At 21.6% G+C, this 21,386-nt stretch overlaps 3 protein-coding genes across 3 annotated transcripts; 2 read left to right on the top strand and 1 right to left on the bottom strand.

The window, feature by feature from the left end:
* Positions 1–2,409: 2,409 nt before the first annotated feature.
* Positions 2,410–12,603, bottom strand: SRAE_2000094700 (Protein dopey-1; the record flags this gene model as incomplete). Its single annotated transcript, XM_024651840.1, has 8 exons — positions 2,410–2,770; positions 2,824–2,886; positions 3,233–3,312; positions 3,362–5,245; positions 6,793–7,211; positions 7,269–10,607; positions 10,714–12,537; positions 12,594–12,603. The coding sequence occupies 8 exons, from the start codon at positions 12,601–12,603 to the stop codon at positions 2,410–2,412; spliced, it is 7,980 nt and encodes a 2,659-aa protein (XP_024505477.1).
* A 4,846-nt stretch (positions 12,604–17,449) lies between these two features.
* Positions 17,450–18,343, top strand: SRAE_2000094600 (Hypothetical protein; the record flags this gene model as incomplete). The annotated part of the gene is made up of 2 exons (XM_024651839.1): positions 17,450–17,730; positions 17,785–18,343. The coding sequence occupies 2 exons, from the start codon at positions 17,450–17,452 to the stop codon at positions 18,341–18,343; spliced, it is 840 nt and encodes a 279-aa protein (XP_024505476.1).
* A 437-nt stretch (positions 18,344–18,780) lies between these two features.
* On the top strand, positions 18,781–20,374 carry SRAE_2000094500 (Hypothetical protein; the record flags this gene model as incomplete). Its single annotated transcript, XM_024651838.1, has 2 exons — positions 18,781–18,859; positions 18,912–20,374. 2 exons carry the CDS (start codon positions 18,781–18,783, stop codon positions 20,372–20,374), a joined length of 1,542 nt encoding a protein of 513 aa, XP_024505475.1.
* Positions 20,375–21,386: the final 1,012 nt, after the last annotated feature.

Raw genomic sequence — 21,386 nt, 5'->3', positions numbered from 1 at the left:
TCAAACTATATATAATTATTTGTTATAACTTCTACAATCATTTAAATCCCCTTTATTAAAATTGTTTATTATTATATCTATAAAATTTTACCGTTTTATTTCACATCATGTATAATAAAACCTTTTAAATGAATATTTTTAAAATAAAACTTTTTTTTTATTAATAATAAAATGTATTTTTTTTAAAAATATTTTATAAAAATAAATATAAAAAAAAAAATGAAGAAATAAAATTAAAAAAAAAAGTTTTATACATTATAAATTAACACTATTAAAATATTAGAAGGAATACAATAAATTTTGTCATTTTTAAAATATCAAAAAATGATAAATGAATACATCAAAAATAAGCTAAAAAATTTATAAAAAAAAGTAAGGATTATGGCTATACTTACACTTCTACTAAAAAAAAATTAGTAGTTTTATACTTAACACAATTCTCATAGATTCATTCTCTTTATCCATGGTATTTTTATATTTCGTCATCTTATATTTTTTAATTTTATATGTTGTATTTGAAAAGTGGAAAACCATACAACACTTTTAATTGTTTCTTTTGTTTTATAAAAAAATCACATCTTTTTTTCCATTTATTATACTTTTTTTTAACTCTTAAATCAATGCTTTTTTTTTTATCTTTTCATTTGTAATTTTATCTACCATCCAAACATTAATATACATTAACAGGAGAAAAATATAAAAGAAATCTTTATAAAACATTATGTAATATAATTTTAACAATATTAAAAATAATTCAATTGAGTAATAAACAAAATTACATAAATTTTTATCTTAAAAATTTATTATTTTTTTTAGTAATAACACTTTAAAGATTTTTAAATAAAAAAAAATATATATCTCAATATTTAATAAACAAAAATATTTAAATATTATTATTTAAATCATATATAAATTTAAAATCATTTTGTTTTAAAAGATGAATTTTCTATCAAGTTATTTATACTTCATTTTTATTTTAAAAAAAATGTTTAAATTTTAATGCTTTTAAATTTTTAAATGATTTATATTCTTGATTAGTAGATACCAAAAAAAAAAAAATTAATTTTCAATTTTCTTTTTTATAGAATATAAATAAAAATATCAAAATAAAATAAATTTTAACTTTAAAATAATAATTAATCTTTTCCAAATAACATCTTGTAAATATATAATTGAATATCAAATTGTACATTAAATAATGACAAAATATATATATTTTAAATAATAAAATTTGTTACCATTACATTTATCTATTATAATTTTTTTTTAATTTAAAATCTTTTTAATTTTTATTTATTTCAAAATAAAAAGATATTCTTAAATTGAAATAATTATTTATATTCTTTTTTATAATTTTATCTCTTATAAACAAAACAATTTTTTTATATTTATTTTAATAGATATCATTATTACTATAGCAAATAATTTTATTTCAAAACATAATTTTTTTTACTATTTAATATATGTACTGTAATCTTTTTACAATGCTTCAATGAATCTTAAATTAACTTATAATATAAATATAAATCCACTAAAACAGAATTTAAACAAATTAAAAACAAATATTTCTGTAACACTTTTTTTTTCAAAAAGTTTCTTAAAAATAACTTATCAAAATATTGATAAAGATAGTTGTTTGGTTAAAAAAAAATTTCTAGTTTTAAAATTTAATAAAAAAAAGCAAAAAGTAATATAAAGTTTTGTACTAAAGAAAATGTACAAAATTTTAAAATATCTAATTTTAATTATAAACAAATTGTATTAAATTATATAAGATATTTTTTTTTTCATGTCATAACTACTTTAATTAATTAATTTTATATTTAAGGCATAAAATGTTTATTAAAAAATTTGTAAATCAAATTATTTTTATTCATAATATGATAAATTTAAAATACTTCTATTGATTATATAAATATAATATTTTGAATATTTTTATTTTTAAAACTTTTATCCAATATAATTTTTAATAATATTATTCATAATATTTATAAAAATTGTCTATTAAAAAAGTTAATAAACATTTTGTATTGTTAGTAGGATGATACTGTTTATGAAGCTATTTCTTTTAAATAAGATTCCATATTAATTTAGTTATTTTAAAAAACTTATTTATTTTTTTTTATCAAAACATATTTTTAAATATCATGAAAAATTAAACATAAAAACATAACATAAAGAATAATATAAAAATAATTGTAGGAAAAATTTAAAATAAAATAATTAAACTTCATTATTGTTCTTTCAAATAAATTAATTTTAAAAAGATATTAAGATGATAAAAAAAATATATATATAAATTAGAAAGACACTAACAGAGTTAATATTAAAATACTAGTTATTTATTAAATAAATATACAAAAAATAATCAAAATACAAATTAGATACTACAAACATTTTATTAATAAATTATAATGTCTGTAAGATTCTTGTGTATGAAAAAATAATTGAAAATAAACTTTGAACACAACCAATACCCAGGCAATGCCAAGCTGTAATAGCTTTTCCTCCAGCAGAAAATGTAAAAGCAATTATAGCACAGGTCATGAGATTTAAAAGAAATTGTGGTATTATTAGAAGAAGAAGAAAAGGTAAAAAACTAAATACAACCCAGGAATGATGACGTAAATTGATAAATGAAATAAAGAATGCTAAAGCATATACAATCGTGAGAATTATTGTTGTCCAAATAAAGATTCCTAACCACATATGATGAAATTGTGTCATGTCATTTTGATCTAATGTCATTATATCCCATAATGAATAATTTCTTAAAAAAAAATATTATTTAATAATTTTGATAAAAAAAAATAATATTCTTACCTTGATAAACCACCTGTAGGTTTAGGAAAAAAAGATACCCAATCAGATTTATTTAACATGACACTAAATAAATAAAAATGTAATTTTTAAAATATTTACTAAAATATTAATAATGGTTTAAAATCCAATAAATTGTTATTTATAAACAAAAAACAATGTCTTTTTTACATTTAATATTTTATTTTTTGTACAGTATACCTGTACCATCATTTTATAAGTGGTAAAAAAAAATTAGATAGAAAATTAAATAAAAATCTAAACAATATGTTCATTTGATGTATATCTTAGTGAAATTATACTTTAAAAAAAATAAATATGCAAAAACACAGATTGTCATACTTGTATACTTTATTTCAATAAAAATTTTTTTTATTACTACAATTGCCAGGTTTCTGCAAAATCCACATACAATGCTGATTCAAGACGTGAAATACTATTTTTACAAGAATATGTCCCATTCATACATGAAGCTTCACGTAATTGTCCCTCCTAAAATAAAAAAAAATATAAAATTTTTTATAAAAATTTAATAACTTACATGTTGATTTCCCGTAATACCTGCTGCAACAGTTTTATGTTGATCAACTAATGCAGAAAAAAATGGTCTAAGATCTCCAAAGTTAAATAAAGTTTTAACTTCTCTTAATGAAGCTGATAATTCTTTTCTATCTTTTTCAGATAATTTTCCATATTTTTCTGACAACAAATTATTTATTCTTGTAGCAAATGGTATAAATAAATCATTTGCACTTCTTCCAACTGATGAAACAAAAGCCCAATGACACATTTGAAATTGGGATATATATCCTGATGGTAAAGTACATAATGTTTCTAAAAGTTTACATGCTGATAAATATAATTGCATCCATTGTTCATCTTTAGAACATTTTAAATCATCAGACATTGAACTATTTAAATCACTTAATTGATTTTCTATCTGTAATAAAACTTGAACTAATTCTGTTATCATAGAAGGCCACATAGATGCAAAATTTGTTGGTTTTAATCTTATCAAAAGTACACGATAACATGTAAAAACTTGTGCATGTATAGTAGGAACTTGACTAATTTTTAAATTATCTGATAATCTTTCTTGAATATCTGGTAGATTAACTGCATATTGATCCATTCCAGATGACAAAACAACAAAAGCAAGTCTTTTTAATGCCTGTGCTCTTAATTCATATTCTTGTTCTTTACTACTTATAAATGAAGATAAAGCACTATTTTGAGATGTTGATATACGTGATAACAAATTATTAAAAGATGTTTTATCATGTGTCATTAAATTATCAATAATAATTAACCATTGTTTTAATGCTCTAACATCCATTTTAAAAAAATTTGGATCCATCAATAAATCAAGAGTAGTTTTTTTCCATACACTTCTCATATAATTAAAAGAACTTATAGATGCCAAAAATTGTGATGATGCAAGGAAAAAGTTAGAATTTCTAGCACTTTTAGCTCTTAAAAAAGGTAATGTATTACTCCAAACTGTTTGTAATGTTTGAAGTAATTTTTCTTTATCATCACTTTTACATATTGAATCTATTAATTCAGCTAAATTTTCTGCTAATAAAAATAATGCCTGTGTACTATTGATAGGGTCTCTTTTATTTATACTCGTATCTTTTAAGGATGATCTAAAATTAGATGATATTTTGGTTTTTTCTGTTGAAGTTAAACTTGGATTAAAGGATAATTGTGATGAAGATGTAGAATTTGCTTGATTAAGTTGTGTTGTTTTACTATCAAATGGACCCTCTAAGGTAGAAAGTTTAGCTGTTGTTAAAGATGTTGTTGATGCTCTTATTGAGACAGCCGCATCAGAGATGGTTGAAGTTGTCATTCTATAGTCAATAGATGGTGAATGATCAATAACTTTTCCTTGCCCACTGATAGCTGTTTCTTGTTTTACTACTAATGTTCTTTTTAACCATGTTGTTGATTCTAATTGCCAACCAACAATATTATTTAATCCTTCAGTTAATCTTTGACAACAAGATTGCATTGAAGAAGATATTGATTTATCTTCAATTATATTAGCAGATCCATATCCACGTACATAGTCTGAGAAGATAATAAATAATAAAAATATTCCTCTAGGTGGTAAGTTATTAATTGGAACTTCATTAAATAATGGATATAAAGAATTCCATAAATTTTTATATTCTCTTGATTCAATTGATAATTGTTTTATACAACCATGTAATAATTCAAGTAGATTGACTTCAATACATATACCATAATAAGTCTTATCAGTTGTTTGTAAAGTAGAGGGAAGTTGTTTAGAATTTCTTACACCAGTATCTTTTAAATTGTCCGTTATAATATTGATAATATAATCTAAGGGTAGTGCTTTAATGTTAAGAAGTAAGTTTACTAAATCTAATTGGTCGCTTGAATATATAAATGATGTCTGAAAAAGTATATGATTTTATATTAATTGTTTAATTTATAAAAAAAAAATTGCAAAGTAATTTTTCATTTTTAGTTTAATTATTATATTGAAAAAATAATTATACAATTTTTAATATTATAAAATGTCTGAAGTCGGATGGAAGGCATATTTCAAAACCATTATTACTAAAATATGTTGTTTTGATTTTTCTATTGAGTTTTTAATGGGATTAATAGCTTTTTGTCAAACATCTAGAAGTGTATTATATCCTGAGTTGTTATCAGAAAAAATTCAAAGAGCATATATTCCACCAGAAGGATTAGATAAAGATGAATTAAAAATATTTTATAATAAAAAAATGGCTATTTGGGAAAGAAATTATGATTATATAAATATACCATTAGTAATTATATTTTCAATTATATATGGAACACAAAGTGATCGTTTTGGAAGAAAAGGGTTATTATTATTAGGAAGTATGTCTTTTTTTTTAGATACAATTATTAAAATTTTTATTCTCTGGAAAAAAACAGACGCATCATTATACTTATTTTATGTAGCAGGTACCGTTTCTGGTGTTATGGGTGATCAAACAATTTTAATGACTGGAATTAATGCTTTTATCTCAGATAAATTTAAAAATTCTCATTTATCTATACGAATGGTTTCAGTTTCTATATTTTTTAGTCTTGGTTCATTTGTAGCATCTATGTTAATTAAAATACTAATAAAATATGCATCACATATTACTTTATTATGGATTATTGAATGTATTGTTGTTGGAATGATAGGATTTATTTTATTATGGATTAAAGATTACAGTAATCCAAGTGAAGAAGAAAAATTATTATATCAAACAGTGCCTATGTTAAGTAAAATTAAAAATTATATCTCAGATTTGTATGAATTTCTGATAAAAAGAAGAAATAAAAAGTTAATGTTTCTACTTTTTTCCTCATTAATAATAATTTTTATGGAACAATTTGTTTTTGGTGAAGAAAAAAGTTTAATTGGAATATATACAAGATTACCACCATTTAATTGGAAAACAGAACAATATTCTACATATAAATTAGTAAGACCTATTGTACAAATTTTAGGAATGATTATTGGTTCTATAATATTTTTTAAACTTTTACATCTTAAAGATACTATCATAATTATACTTTCTATTATATCAATGACAATTTGTATTTTAGCCATTGGTCTTTCAACTAACTCAATTGGAATATATGCATCATTACCTTTTGGTTGTTTACATGGATTTTTAAATCCATTAACATATGCATTTATAGCTAAAATTGTAGATAGTCACGAAATAGGTAAAGCATATGCAACTTCAGGAGTTATTTCAAAAGTAGCTGGTTTACTACAATCATTAATTTTACAAAATATTTATATATCTACAGTTGATTGGTGTCAAGGATTTGTATGGTATATAATGACACTACTTAATTTACCTTTAATAGTCCTATTTATATTTGTTCATAAAATAAGTATTAACATTTTGGAGTATTAAATTTATCAATGAAAAAAAGAAAAAATAAATAAAAATTAAAACTTACACGATCACCTTCATTTCTTGACATAATTCTTCCTTCTAAAGTTGTTTCTGATTTATGAGACCAGACAAATGCCATTGCATTTAAGAATGCTATTTGATTTGATTGTGCTATTGGTGTTAAAAATTTAATAATACATTTTGCTATTTCATGAGGTGTTCCAAGAGGAAGTGTTGGTTCCAATGGATAACCTTCCATTAAATCAGATGTTGGTTTTAAAAATATTTCAAAATTTATTTTTTTATTATCTTCACCTTTAACAAAAGTTGCTTTTTCAATAGATTGTCTTATAAAATTCCAAACATCAATAATTGTTGACAATGTATGAGGAAGTATTTTTAACATTTCTTCTCTTGTATCACGCCAATTATCATTATTAACACGATTTTCAATTTGTGTAAAACCAACAGTATTTGAAGCACCTGAATCAGCAAAAGTTAAAAAATTAATTTTTTTAATAAATTCAGCTGCAACTTTACTTCCAGGAACTGCTGAAATAGCAGAACCAACCATACCATAAATACCACCACCTGTATTTTGATGTGTACTACTAGTAGAAACATTTGCTGATTGATGACCTTCTGAAATTTGTGAATTATCTACTACACAATAATGTATAATTGAGGTTAGTGCTTCTAGTATCATTATACAATAACTAGGAGGATAACTTTTATTATATTCATGTTGAGTATTGTTACTAATATATTTTAATCGTTCATCTGTTAATGTAAATGAAGTTGTTGATGGTGAAGTTATATCAATAGAACAATTATCATCAGTACTAAATACAGAATCATTTAAATTTTGACTTAATGATTCTTGATTATCATTGTTTGATGGAAAAATATATGCTCTACCAATTGCAATACGTAAATTTGAACATAATTGATCAACTAAATGAACAGAATATGGTTTAAGAACAACATCTAAAAATGGTAGTGTATTCATAATAAATTGTAACCAACGTTCATGCCTTTCTGGATTTCTTTGAAGAGATTTTAATAAAATACACAAAAAAACTTTCAAATATGTTACACAGCTATATGGATCATTATGTGTATAAGATCTACCTATAGGTGTACTGCATTGAATATTTGATAATGAAAAAGTATTATTTGTTTGTAGCAAATTATTAATATTATCATCATTAAACTCTTTTATTCCAGTTCTAAGATCATATTCCAAATTTATGTAAACAACAGAAAAATCAAGTAAAGCATCATTGTATGCCTGAATAGCATATGGAAATTCATCTGATTTAATTGGTCCATCATTAAAATCTAATACATCAGCAGAAAAAACAGCCGTAGGTTTACCTTTAATATCATCATTTTGAAGTGTTACTTCTGGAGATCGAACTGATGATAACAGGAACAATATTACACAACGTGGTAATTTACATTTCAAAAAAGATGATTGTACATATTCTGCTAGTGCCTTTAATTTATGATCTCTTACTAATAATATTAATTCTTTACATAATTCAGTTAAAAATTCTAATGCTGCTTTTTTACATCTCCATGAATCTAAAAGATCTTGCTGTGTAACTTCCATAACAGGAGAATTTAAAAAATAACTTCTTAAATAGTATAATGCTATTGTTATAAATAATTCCAAAAATGTATATTCTTTTTTCTTTGTAGCATCAAAACCTCCTGAAATATGATCTTTATCTTTACCTAAAGGTATTTCTTCCATTTGTATACTTGACCAAAATTCATGTCCCTGTACTACTCTATTATGTCTTAAAAATAAATCTAACATTTGTGAAATTGTACCACCATTTTCAGGATTTATTGAATTTGTACCATCAGAAATCATACACATAACTATATGTCTACCAAGCATTGTACTTCCTTTATCTGATTTTAATAATTCTGTTAATATAGTAAATACTCGTTCAACTCTACCAAGATCAACTTTTTTTCCTGACTGTGAATAAAGAAGCATATGTGAATGTTGTTCATCAAATAACTGTTGTTTATCATCTCCAGCAGCTGTTAATGTCGGCATTTCTGTTGGATTAAAATTTTTCATCTCTTGTGTATGCATATCAAAAATTTTTTGTTGTAATGAATCTTGCCGACGATGACCTTTCCTACCAATACTTGAATGTTTACTTCCACTATTTAATGACTTCTGATGAGTTAAAATAGAATGTTCTTTTCTAGTATTATTTGAATTTAAAGGTGTTGAAGAAAACATCATTAATTTACTAGAATTTTCCAATGTACTACTATTTCCTTTACCTTGAATTTGAAGTGGAATTTCATTTTCTTTTTTTTCTTCAGATTTCTTAAGACCTTCTTTAAATAAATCTCGTATTTCATTTTCCTCACATTCTGGAATTCCAATTTTAACTAATGGACTATCACAAACTTTATCTAAAATAGCTTGTATAGCATCATAAACATCATGATCCACAGAATCAACTGATATATTATCTAATGATTCTATATCATCATCATCATCAAAATGTGGTATATCACTCAATGCCCTATTATGGCGTACTTTAAGTTGTTGTAAACTTTTTTCAGCATTGTACTTTTCATTTTCATTATTTATCTTTGGTGACGTTGACTTTATAAAATTTGATACTGTATATGAACTCTCAAAAGGCATTATTAACCTTTTTTTTGCTTCATTTACCCACTTACTATTTGTTTTACTATGAATATCAATAAAGTTGTCCTCTTTATTATCATTTTCTTGTTGTTTGTGTGATGGAACTTTGCAAATATGGTGAATCTCTTGACCAGCTGTGGTTGTTTTTAAATTGACAACATTCACATCACTAGGCATACCAGGTATTTGATCAGATGATATCCTAGAAGATATGTGTACATAATGTATTGATATTCTACTTGTAGCAGGATTAAGCAACATTTTAATTAACATTTGAAGAACACGTGTTAAATCTCTTTTTTTTGCACAATCCATTAACCATGATATAACTATATTTTTTAATTGTGTACCACCATTTGTTAATGATTCATCTGCTAAAACACCTAACAATACCAAATATACACGATTAAATTGTTTCACCGGAATACCAGGAGCAATTTCTTCAGTATCAATACTCCTATTTAATGTCCATAAATTACGAAATTTCTTTGCAGCTTTTATTGATTTTGCAATATTTCTATTAGTTAAATCATTAACAATTGCATTTTCTGCTTCACTACTAGGTTCATTAACTTTAACTGAATGAAGAAGTAGTAATAATTTAGAACAAAATTGATGATATCTCGATAATCCCACATCATCATCCATCTCATTCCATACAGTATCTGCCATCTGTTGAAAGAACAATGTATCACTAAAATTTAATAATTCTTCACAATCCAAAAATGGTTTCAAGAGTACAGTAATACTACTTTTCTCCTCACCCTGTCCATATAAACCACCAACATATTCACGATAACAATTTAAACGTTCTCTTCCTCTAACAGCTTTATGTTGCTCCAAAACAGCAACAGATTTTGCATAAATATATATAATTAATTCAATCATCTGACAACGTACATCAATATCACTATTCTTTCCAAGTACATCATTATTATTATTCCATGAATTTATATCAACAATTTTTAATAAACCATTTAACCAATCGGAGAATGGTTTACTAGTTGTAGTTTCACAAATTGATTTATTATCTAATGAGTATAAAGGAAAATCACAAAAATCTCTTAATAACAATCCACTTGCTAGTAAAACACCATATTTGTCTTGACCTCTACCATTATTAACATACCAAGTTGAAATGTTATAAATTAATGATTTATACTCAATCAAACATTCTTCAATACGTCCTTGTTCTAAAAAAGTATTTTTTTTTAAATATTTTGCTTTATTAAATATTAAAATTTAAATAATGAGTAAGGGGGAATAAAATAAAAATAATTTTTTCTTTTAAAAACTTACCATTAGGTTCTGTAACTGAAGGACATTGATTAATTTCTTTTAACAAGTCACGACACAAAACAATAATTGAAAGTAATACATTTTTAGATAAATTTTCAAAGTTCTTATTTCTATTTAATACTAATAGAATTTTTTTTAATAAATTTGGAAGATGTATCCCTCTAACATCAACATTTGTATTTAAATGTACATGATTAATAGAAAATTTCACTATTAACGGAAATAATCTTAAATTTTCATTCATTCTTTTTGCATATTGTCTTTTCTTAGTAATTTGTTCAATTCTTAAACTTTCTCTATTTATAGTTGTACATTTATAACCACATTCAAATTCTACAACTCTCTCAAACATACCCTGTAAATACTCCCACACATATCCTACATCTAATGCATCAAGAAGCATATTCATTGTCTTTCCAATTAACTCTATTCTATTTAGGCGTTTTGTTGAATCATTAATTTCTTCTTCATCATTAATTTCCTTGTTACTTTCAAACTCATCAATATCTTCTTTCCATGGTGAGATAAAATTTAATGGATGAATACTTCTACATCTTTGAGTAAATTCATTAACAGTAGATAAATCTAATTTAGAAACAAAATTTAAAAATAATTCCAAAGCATCTTTTAATATTAAATTTCCAAGTTCTGGCCTATCTAAGAAATATAATAATAATCTACAAACACGAACTTCAGTATATTGTAATTGTAATTCCTTAGTATTATCCCAAGAACCTCCAACAGCGCCAAAAATATTTGAATGTGTTACAACCTCTACAGTATCCAATTTAAGATATTCTATTAATGCTTGTTTGATTAATGGTAATGAATATTCTTTAAAAAATTGTAAATCTACTTCATTTTCACTACCATTTACTGGAATTGAGGTACCACCACTATCTCCAGAACGATTCAATAGCCATTGAAATAATCTTCTATTCAAAGACATGTCCCTTCGTAAAACAACAAATAAACATCTTCGTAACAATTGAACTAAATCAGGTTCTGATAAATGTTGTGAATTTAATGGAAAAGCAGAACATAAAAAGTCTAATAAATTTCTTTGAACCAATGTACTACCATCATCATCAGCAGCAGCACATAATGCTGCTATCATATGATCAGCATGATCACCACCCATAATTTCTTGCTGTTCACCAATACCAAGAATTTTATCATATTTTGCATTGACAAAAACTAAAGCTGGAAGTCTTACTAATGGTGATCCAAGTACAGCTTGCCATAAAGATGCATAAAATGCTTCACCACCAACAGAACGTAGTACTTGTTCTAAGAGATTAAAAGATCTATCATAAAATTCAGTTCCTTCCTCTAATCCCAATAATACTGCTGTTATGAAACCGGGTAATGCAGGTCTAAGATCCTCACCAAGAGGTAAAAAATAATTTTCAAATAACTTAAGTAGTTCACATTTAACTTTTATACCACAATGATCCATCAATGGAAAAAGTCCAACCGTAAATAAGTATAGAAGTTTGGGTAAACATTTCTCACCGAGTATTTCAAAAAGTATACGATATGTTTCAAGAGCTTTTAAATGGACTCCCGAAGGTAAAGCAGGATGTAAACATTGTGATAATCTTTTAGCAACAGTCACTGGTTTAGGTATATCATTAAATTTAGCATTTGAACTAAATACTTTGGCTAATTTTGATAATGCTGATATCAAATCTGGCCATTCATTAGTACATTCAAATGCTTTTAATGCTTTATCTACTTGTGAAACATAATTTTTGTACTTTGATGAGTTGTGTATATATGCAATTGGAACTCCATTCACTGTATTTTCGCTACCAAGTAAAGCTAATATTTTTAAAAAGAAAAAAATAAATATTTTATACTATTTTTTTCTAACCTACCTGAAGACATATGAAATTTGAAAATAAATGTTTAATTTGGAAACGATGATTTTTAAAAATGTTAAAGAAAAAGTTACAAAAATTGTAGTAAATGTGGTAATATGACCACTTTCTGTTAATATAGATATAGAGGATAATATGTGTATAATCTCAAACAATTTAATATATTTTTGATAATATATGTCTACAATGTTGATGTAACCTAAAAAAGGGTGAACCATTTTTATTAAAAATTCTTTATCGATTTAAAAGGAAACTATTTTTATACAATTTTTAACAAATACTTATATATATATATACATAACGAAAGAATACAATATACAAAAGTATAATAGTGACTGATCAAATTAAACCAGCTTAAATAATATAAAACTTTTAATCAAACAAGCATTGAAAATGGATTTTTTATTTTCTCTTATTATACTTTTGGTAAATATAATTATTTTGTTTCACAACAAAATAACAAAAATAGAATTATCTTAAGATGTAAATATACATATATAATAAAAGGATAATTAAAAATAGGAAACATATGGCGTACGCAATATAAAATAAAAATGACATAATTGTTAAAAAAAAAGGTGTAATTACCTTATCAAATAGGTAAATATTCTAATGAAATAAAATACAATCACCATATTACTCAATATAAAAGATAGGTAAAATAAAATCAGTTTATAATTTAAATTAGTTTTTAAAATCTTTCTTAATATTAATATATTTGTTAAGATTAAGATTATACGAAATAATCCAGAAGAAGAGTTTTATAAAATTAATATAAAATATACATTTTTATCCATTATATTATAATCTACAAAATATACAATTTGCGGAAATAATAAAAGCTAAGTAAATAAATAGATATTTAAAAAGAGATAAAAAAGATTTTTATTCGATATTCAATATACTAAGGCAAAATATATTATTATGAATAATTATTTCGAAAAAAAAAAAAAATAATAATAAATAAATGAATATTTTTGTTACTCAATAAGTAACTAAACACCTCACCAATACTAGAAGTTATATAAAGTATAAAAATTACTATTTATATAGGGTTGGTGATAAAAGTATTGTGCATTATTATGACCACAAAATATAATCTATTGAAACTTTGAGTACCAAAAATTTGAACTAGATAGTAAAGATATATATTACTTTTCTGTTGCACCATTACCTTTAAATATGTGTGAAGTATAGTTTGTTTTTTGTTTTTTTTTATATTTCAAAAGAGATGCTTCATGAAAATGATAACATCTTGTAACAACAAATTAAATAAACTAAACATATGCAGAAAGAGATATATAATATTTTTAAGTAGGCACTGTTAGATGCACCAGTCCACATTTATGTGTTGGAAATGTCGTGACAAGAGTAAACATAAAGTTTTATGTTACCAAGGCAATGATAAAAAAAACACCTGTAGATAATAATTAGTTTTACATATCTTTTTTTTTTTTAATATATATTTGTAAAATTTTTTTTTATGTAATTTCCTTATTATTTAATTCTTTTTATATTAACCGGAAAGAGTATGATAAAATATTTTTTTTTTCTGTAATAATAATAATAAAAAAATGAAAAGTAACTATTGTCTATTACTCATCACCTTTTTACCAATTTTAAAGACATTTTCATTCTTAGTAATACCATTAATGATTAAATATCTTTATCATTTCTTTGAAAAAAAAAAATATTGAATTGTAAACTTAAATAAATCTATGAATCATACATATTTATCCTTGAAATGACAAGTTATTTATTTTAAAGAAATAAATTTTATTTTTAAGTTTAAATATATTAGGGAATACAATTTATTTTTGGCATTCACCAAATATCTAATTATAAATTTCTTTTTTAAAAGGAAAATATAAATATAGGATGTAAATTCAAAAGACAAATTTCAACAAAAATTATTTACATGTATTGGGATTATTTTCTTATAGGTTTTTGTTATGATATACTATTAAACATATTATATAGTTATGAATATATTTAAATTTATTGAATATTTAGTTGAAAAGAAAAAAAAATGTTTCGAATGTGAAATAAATTATATATATATATAAATAAAAATAACTAAGTAGTATGTTTAATATAACTGAAAAATATAAAAATACTACAATGAAATTTGTAAAAAAATCTTTGGTGAGGGAAAATATTTTGACAAATGAAAGAATAAAGCATTAATAAATGATAATAATTATTGAATTACTCAATGAAGATTTTTGTTATTTAATGATAAAAATAAAAATATTTTTATTCTTGGAATGATATTTAAATTTAATAATATTAATAAAGATGTTAAATTTTCTTATAAGAAAAGATTAAAGACAACTATTTAAGTAAATGTTAAATCAAATGGAAATATTAGTAAACTTTTTTCAATTTTATGTTTATGATTAGATAACATTTTTTGAAACTTTTTAATTAGTACCAATTTTAAGTATAATTATATGTACTATCTACTACTTGAACAATATTTTATATGAAGGTACTTCAATATAAAAGTGAAAACATCATCATCATCATCCAATTGTAAAATTTATAATTCAACATTTTTAATATGCTTTATAATTTATAAAATTCCTTTAAATACTCTAGAGATATATAATACTATTAATTAATATTTTTCAATAAATATTTTAAATTTATAGTGAATAAACAAAATAGATTAATAATAATAGATTTTTTATTTAAATATTATTTATTAACCATTTAATATCAATGATAATCTTGATAATAAATATAAATTGTTATTCTGAAACTTTTTTTTTTAAATAAATAACATTATATTTTAAAAAGAATAAATAAAAATTATAAATTAATATTTCATATTACGCTTTTCATATTACTTTTATGTAATATTTTTATAAAACTTTTCGACATATTTTTATAAAATACCTCTTTTCAACCTGTCTTATTTTCTTTTTGAATAAAATTTTAAAAAATTGTATGAAAAAAAAAGTGTAATTTTTTCGGACAGTTATAAAATTATGAATATTGTATTAATAAAAATATTTTTATTATCTGAGAAATACATCAATATACTTTCTAATATATTGTTTTTCAAAACAGTTAATTCATTGAATAAATATTTTGTTTAAATAAGATTTGCTGATTCAATAAAGTGAAATTTTTTCCAGTGCAAATATATTTTTCATTATCATGACTTTTTTTCATAAACAATTCTATATGGAATTAATTTTAATTTATGTGAAGAAAATGAATGATAAAAGTTTTTTTTTTCTAAATTTACATTTAATAATCAATATGGTAAAATTGGAAATTAAATTTATTTGAACATTTCTTTAGAATATTAATTATATGATATTTAAAAAAAATTATTTATCATTTTATCAGATTAATTAATATCTTGACATTCTAAGACATATTTATTTGGTTGTTTTTTTTTCTGTTTATATAAAGAAATTCTTCTTTTAATATTTATTTATTTTTATCTTAAAGTTAATAAATTATCAACTGGCAATATTTTTGAACTAAATATAAACCTGCAAATGTGTTTCTTAAGTAAATTTTTAAATTTTAGTTTTATGTGTCTTATCAAAATCAGTAATTAACGTAAAAATGACTAATTATAATATTTTACATTAATCTATTGATAAAAATTTTTAACATCAATAATACTGATTATTAATTATCATTATTATAAGAAATGTAATTGAAAATATAATTTTTAAATAAAAATAAAACTATTTCAACAAGTCAAATTGAATTGATTTTTAATGTTATAAAAAAGATAATTATTTTTGAAACTAAAATTAACTCTTTTTTTAATTAATTTCATTTATTTATTTATAAAAGTTTATCAGATTGGAAGTGATAAGATAATGTTTGAAGTGATGTAAAGTATATAATATTAATATAATTTAATGGTAAAAATTTTAATTTATAATTTAAAATATATCTATTATATAACTGCAATATAAAATTAACAATTTCTAACTAAACAAAAATTAAAAAACATTGTTCATTAAATAAAATTACTGACATGATCAGATGTAATTATTATAAAAAATAAAACGGCATTTTTTGTATATATTCTACCTAGAAAATGTCATTCAAAAAAATATGATAAACAGTGTAATGAAAAAAAAAATTTAAAAAGTAATATTTAAGTTAAAATACAGAAGGTCAACAATTTATAACTTGATTTCTACTAAACAATGAATATGATGACCTCTAAACAAAATTTTTCATAAAGAAAATTTTTAAAAAAGAAAACAAAAATTATTATAAATTTTACACTATTAATTTAGTTTTCTAATTTAAAAATTTTAATATATCTTAATTTTTATATACTTAAAAACTTTACAAATTTATAAACATTTTTAATTTTTTTAGTTCTTTGATTTTAAGATAAAAATTACTTAAAAATTATTGAGTTTTTTTTTTAATATTTATTTCTTAAAATAATTTTAACAAAAATAAAAATATATTACAATAATTTTAATTTAATTAATAATTATAATATAAATAACCTTAATATTATAGAGAATCTAAAACTTAATAACAAAATTTTTGTATTTAAAATATAAATAAAAATTATAAATAGAAACTTTATAATATAATTCTAATTGAATTCTTCTTATTTTAGAAACAAAATTATTAAACACATCCAATTATAATTAAAGTCAAAAATAAATCAACCATATTTTTTTTTGGGGATAATATTTGATAGAAATTACTAATACCATTACTCAGAAAAAAAAAATAATTCATTAAAACAATTATTTAATTATCTCTATTTTTCCATTATTTATCATAAATAAAATTTCTAAAGTTGTTTATCTGTTTATTCTCTAACATAAATAAAATATTTTATTTCTTAATTTATGGATTGTGAATTATTTAATAGAATTCTTAAATCATCTATGATTATTATAATTACAACATGGTTTGCCTATAAATTGTCTATTTCACAATATCAACGGTTAATGTATGGTTTAATTGAAAAAGATAGATCAGTATTAATTATCTCAAAAAAAGGTTTACTTAATGTTAATTATACCATATGGAAAGATAAAAAAATAATGTACCTCTCAAGTGACATTATCATTGATGATATATTTAAAATGGCTTTTATCAATTCATCAATAAAAAAACCAATAATAATGTAATTTTTTTATTTTTAAATAATTATTTTTATAATAACATATCTATTTTATAGTTCACAAAAAGATATAACAGATGGAGGAATAGATAATATAAATGAATGGAAGATTTATATGGTAAAACAACATCCAATAAATCGTTTTTTAGATTTATATATGCGTTATTGTCAAAAATTAAATAAAATTAATGAAATGAAATGTTTAAGATGTTTTTCTGATTTAGATTGTATTGTAACAGAATTATATAAAGAGATTGATAAAAAAAGTAAAGGAATTATTGGAAAAATTAACTATGAAGAAATTTTTTATCCATACATTTGGAAGTTTCCTTTTATTGAACAAAATAATATAATATTTAACATAGAAAATAATAATGATTTTAAAGTTAAAATTGGTAAAGAATTAATTTTTTTTAATGCATCAAATATTATTATTAAAAAGTCATTTGACATTATTAATAAGTTTACTCAATTATATTCAACCAGAAAAAATATTAATAAAAAGAGGAAGTTAATTGAAAAAAGTTTAGAGTATAACAAATTATTACTAAATAAATTTATTTCTATGTATTATTGTGATTTCAAATATTTTGGTTTTGATGTGCTAATATTTTGAAGTTAATGTACTTTTAATAATCATTAATATTTATATATATTAACTATATAAGTACATTAAAATATTTTGAAAATCATTTGTATAAATATTTATTTTATAATAAAAATTTTTATACCATTAATTTTAATGTAAAAATTGTTCATTTTAATTTTGATTAATATATTTAAATATAAAGTATGCAAATTTTAAATATTATCTTATACTTGTTAAATAAATACATTTAGTAAGAGGAAAAAGAAATGAGGTGAAAAAATATTGTAAATGAAGGATAAAACTTTTTCTCGGTTTTATTCATACGTATATTCTGCTTAAGGGTTTTATTTATTTTCAACATTTGTTCATAAAAATTTTAACCTAACTTATATGTATATTTGAATTTTTCAATTACTTCATGATAAATATTTTTTTAATGATATTTATATTAATAATAAAACATTATGGCTATGAGATATGGAAAAATTTATTATTATGATCGTATGGGAAATAAAATTGAGAATGAAGCACCATATTTAAAAGGTATAATAAAGTAATAATTGTTATTGATATTTGTTTTAATGGTTTTTTTTAGAAGATATTGACTTAACAACTTTACATAATTCAAATGATCCTATTTTAAAAAATTCATTTGCAAATGAAATAAATGATTTACAATATAATAATATGAATTATGATTCTTTTTCATTATCAAAAAATTCTAGTGATAAAAATTTTGTTCATGAACTTCCAGAAGAATTAGATCAATTAATTTTAAATGAAAAAAAAAAAGATTATGATAATGATAGTATTGAAGAATATGATAAAAAAAAATTTCAAATTAAAAATACATCTATAGAAAATGGGGAATCAATAATTTTTACACCACCTGAAACTTCTAATAGAATGATAAATAATTTTGATAAAAGACTACTATATGAAGATGATTCATTAAATTTAAATGATAAAAATAATACTAATTATTCATTGAATCATGATAATAATTGTATCAATATTTTAGATGATGATTTATGTTCAGAGTGTGCTAAACATGATTTGTATATAAAAAATGATGAAGAAAATAAAAAATTAAGGCGTAATCTTGAAAATCATATAAAATTACAAAATGAATTATTAATGAATAAAAAAAAAGATGAATTATTACCAATGAATGTATTACCAAATTTTGATAGAGAAGATGACTATAATAATACAACAAAAAAATATAATGATAAATTAAAATATCGTAAGGAGTTAGAAGATGAAATTGAAAGAAAACGAATAATTTCATTAAATGAAATGGAAAATGAAAAATTTCAAAATAATAAACGTAATACGATTGATGCAATGTTATATGCGGAAGAAATGAAAATGAAAGAAAAAAAAGATAATAATATTAAAGAGTATCAAAATATGATATATCAACATCAAATAAAGAAGAAGAATAATCCAAAGGAGGAAGTAACAGAATGGTGGGAAAGAAGACCTAAATTTATAGGTGAAGATGGAAAATCTTTTACACAACTTGTTGATGATGGTTCACATTTGAGAAGGCAGCTGGCAAAACAAAAACTTCTTCAGGTGGCTGGAAAAAATTTAGAGATTTACAAAGCTAATATGGCTAAAGAGGATGAGCTTGCAAGAAGACATCAAAAAGAAAAATATGAAGAAATGAGAAATGATATTGCTGAACAATCTAGATTAATAAGAGAAGGTGATAAAAAATATTTGTCAAAAGGAAAAATTGGAAATGATAATCTATCTGATAGTCAAAAATGGAAAGAAAAAGTTTTTGATAAATGGGCCAAAGAACATGAAGAAAATGATAAAAAATATAGAATACTTCAAGACTATAGAAAAGGTGATTTTGGATTGTTTGGTAGAAATAAAAATGATTTAGATGATACAAAAAATAAAAAATATCATCGTTTTGATATTAAAGCATTGGAAGAAGAAATATTAAATAATGATATTCAGGAGAAGAATGATAATGAAAAAGAAATACCACATACCATTCATAGATGTAAACGTTGTCATAGAGTTTTAAAAAATTTTTAATCTTTTTTTTTATATAAATGTTAAATATCATTTTTCTCTACTACTAAGATTCTTTCTATAATAAATGTATAAATTCAAAACACATTTTTTAAAAATAATAAAAACTTTGATACAACAATAATTTTTTTTTAATATATTTAATTATATTACAAAAAGGGAGGAGGTAAAGAAAATTCATACACTATAAGAAAAAATATTTCGGAAACATACTATATCATTAAACACTATTATTTTATTACATATGCTTCTATTTTATTTTAAAAATAAAAATAAAAAATAATTAAAACACCTAATAATACTTTTCTAACATTTTTTCACATAGGAAGTTCTTTTTTTTTTTATTAGTTGCACTATGTATATAAATATATATATATATTTTTTTTTTTGCTATTTTGTAAAAAGAATGAAGAAAATGACAAAAGAAAAAAAAATATTTTATTAGCATCATCATATATAATTATATTATTATAGATGATTAAAATACAATAAGACATTTGAATATTTATTAACATTTAAAATATTTTATTAAATGAAAAAAAGATTTTTTAATATTTAATAAAGAAACTTTTTTCCTTATTTTATTTAAAACATTATGTATTTCTTCCATATGTTTATGAATAGATATAAAATACATATCATTAGAAATTTTCATTCTTTTGTCTGTTCCCTTTTTTTTCACTCTCTCTTTTAACCATATATAAATACATACTTAATTTGGGTTTTTTTTTCTTTATTATTTTTATAAAAAAAAAAATATATGTATTTTTATAATATGTATATAAACATTTAATGTTACTTAGAGAGATTAAGATTAGAATATCATTATCTTTTGATCATAAATTATATATTGTGAAAAGGTTACACTTGATAATTAAACTTTAAAATTTACTTTTCTCCTCAATATCATCACTTTATTAAGAGTTATATAAATTGATAAGTGTAAAATATATACTTTTATAAGTTATTATACATTATCATTCTTTTGTTTAATTTTAGAGAGGTTAGTTTTTGA

Source organism: Strongyloides ratti (assembly GCF_001040885.1).
Source record: "Strongyloides ratti genome assembly S_ratti_ED321, chromosome : 2".
NCBI classification, from domain to species: domain Eukaryota; kingdom Metazoa; phylum Nematoda; class Chromadorea; order Rhabditida; family Strongyloididae; genus Strongyloides; species Strongyloides ratti.
This window is presented reverse-complemented; position numbering and strand designations above follow the sequence as displayed.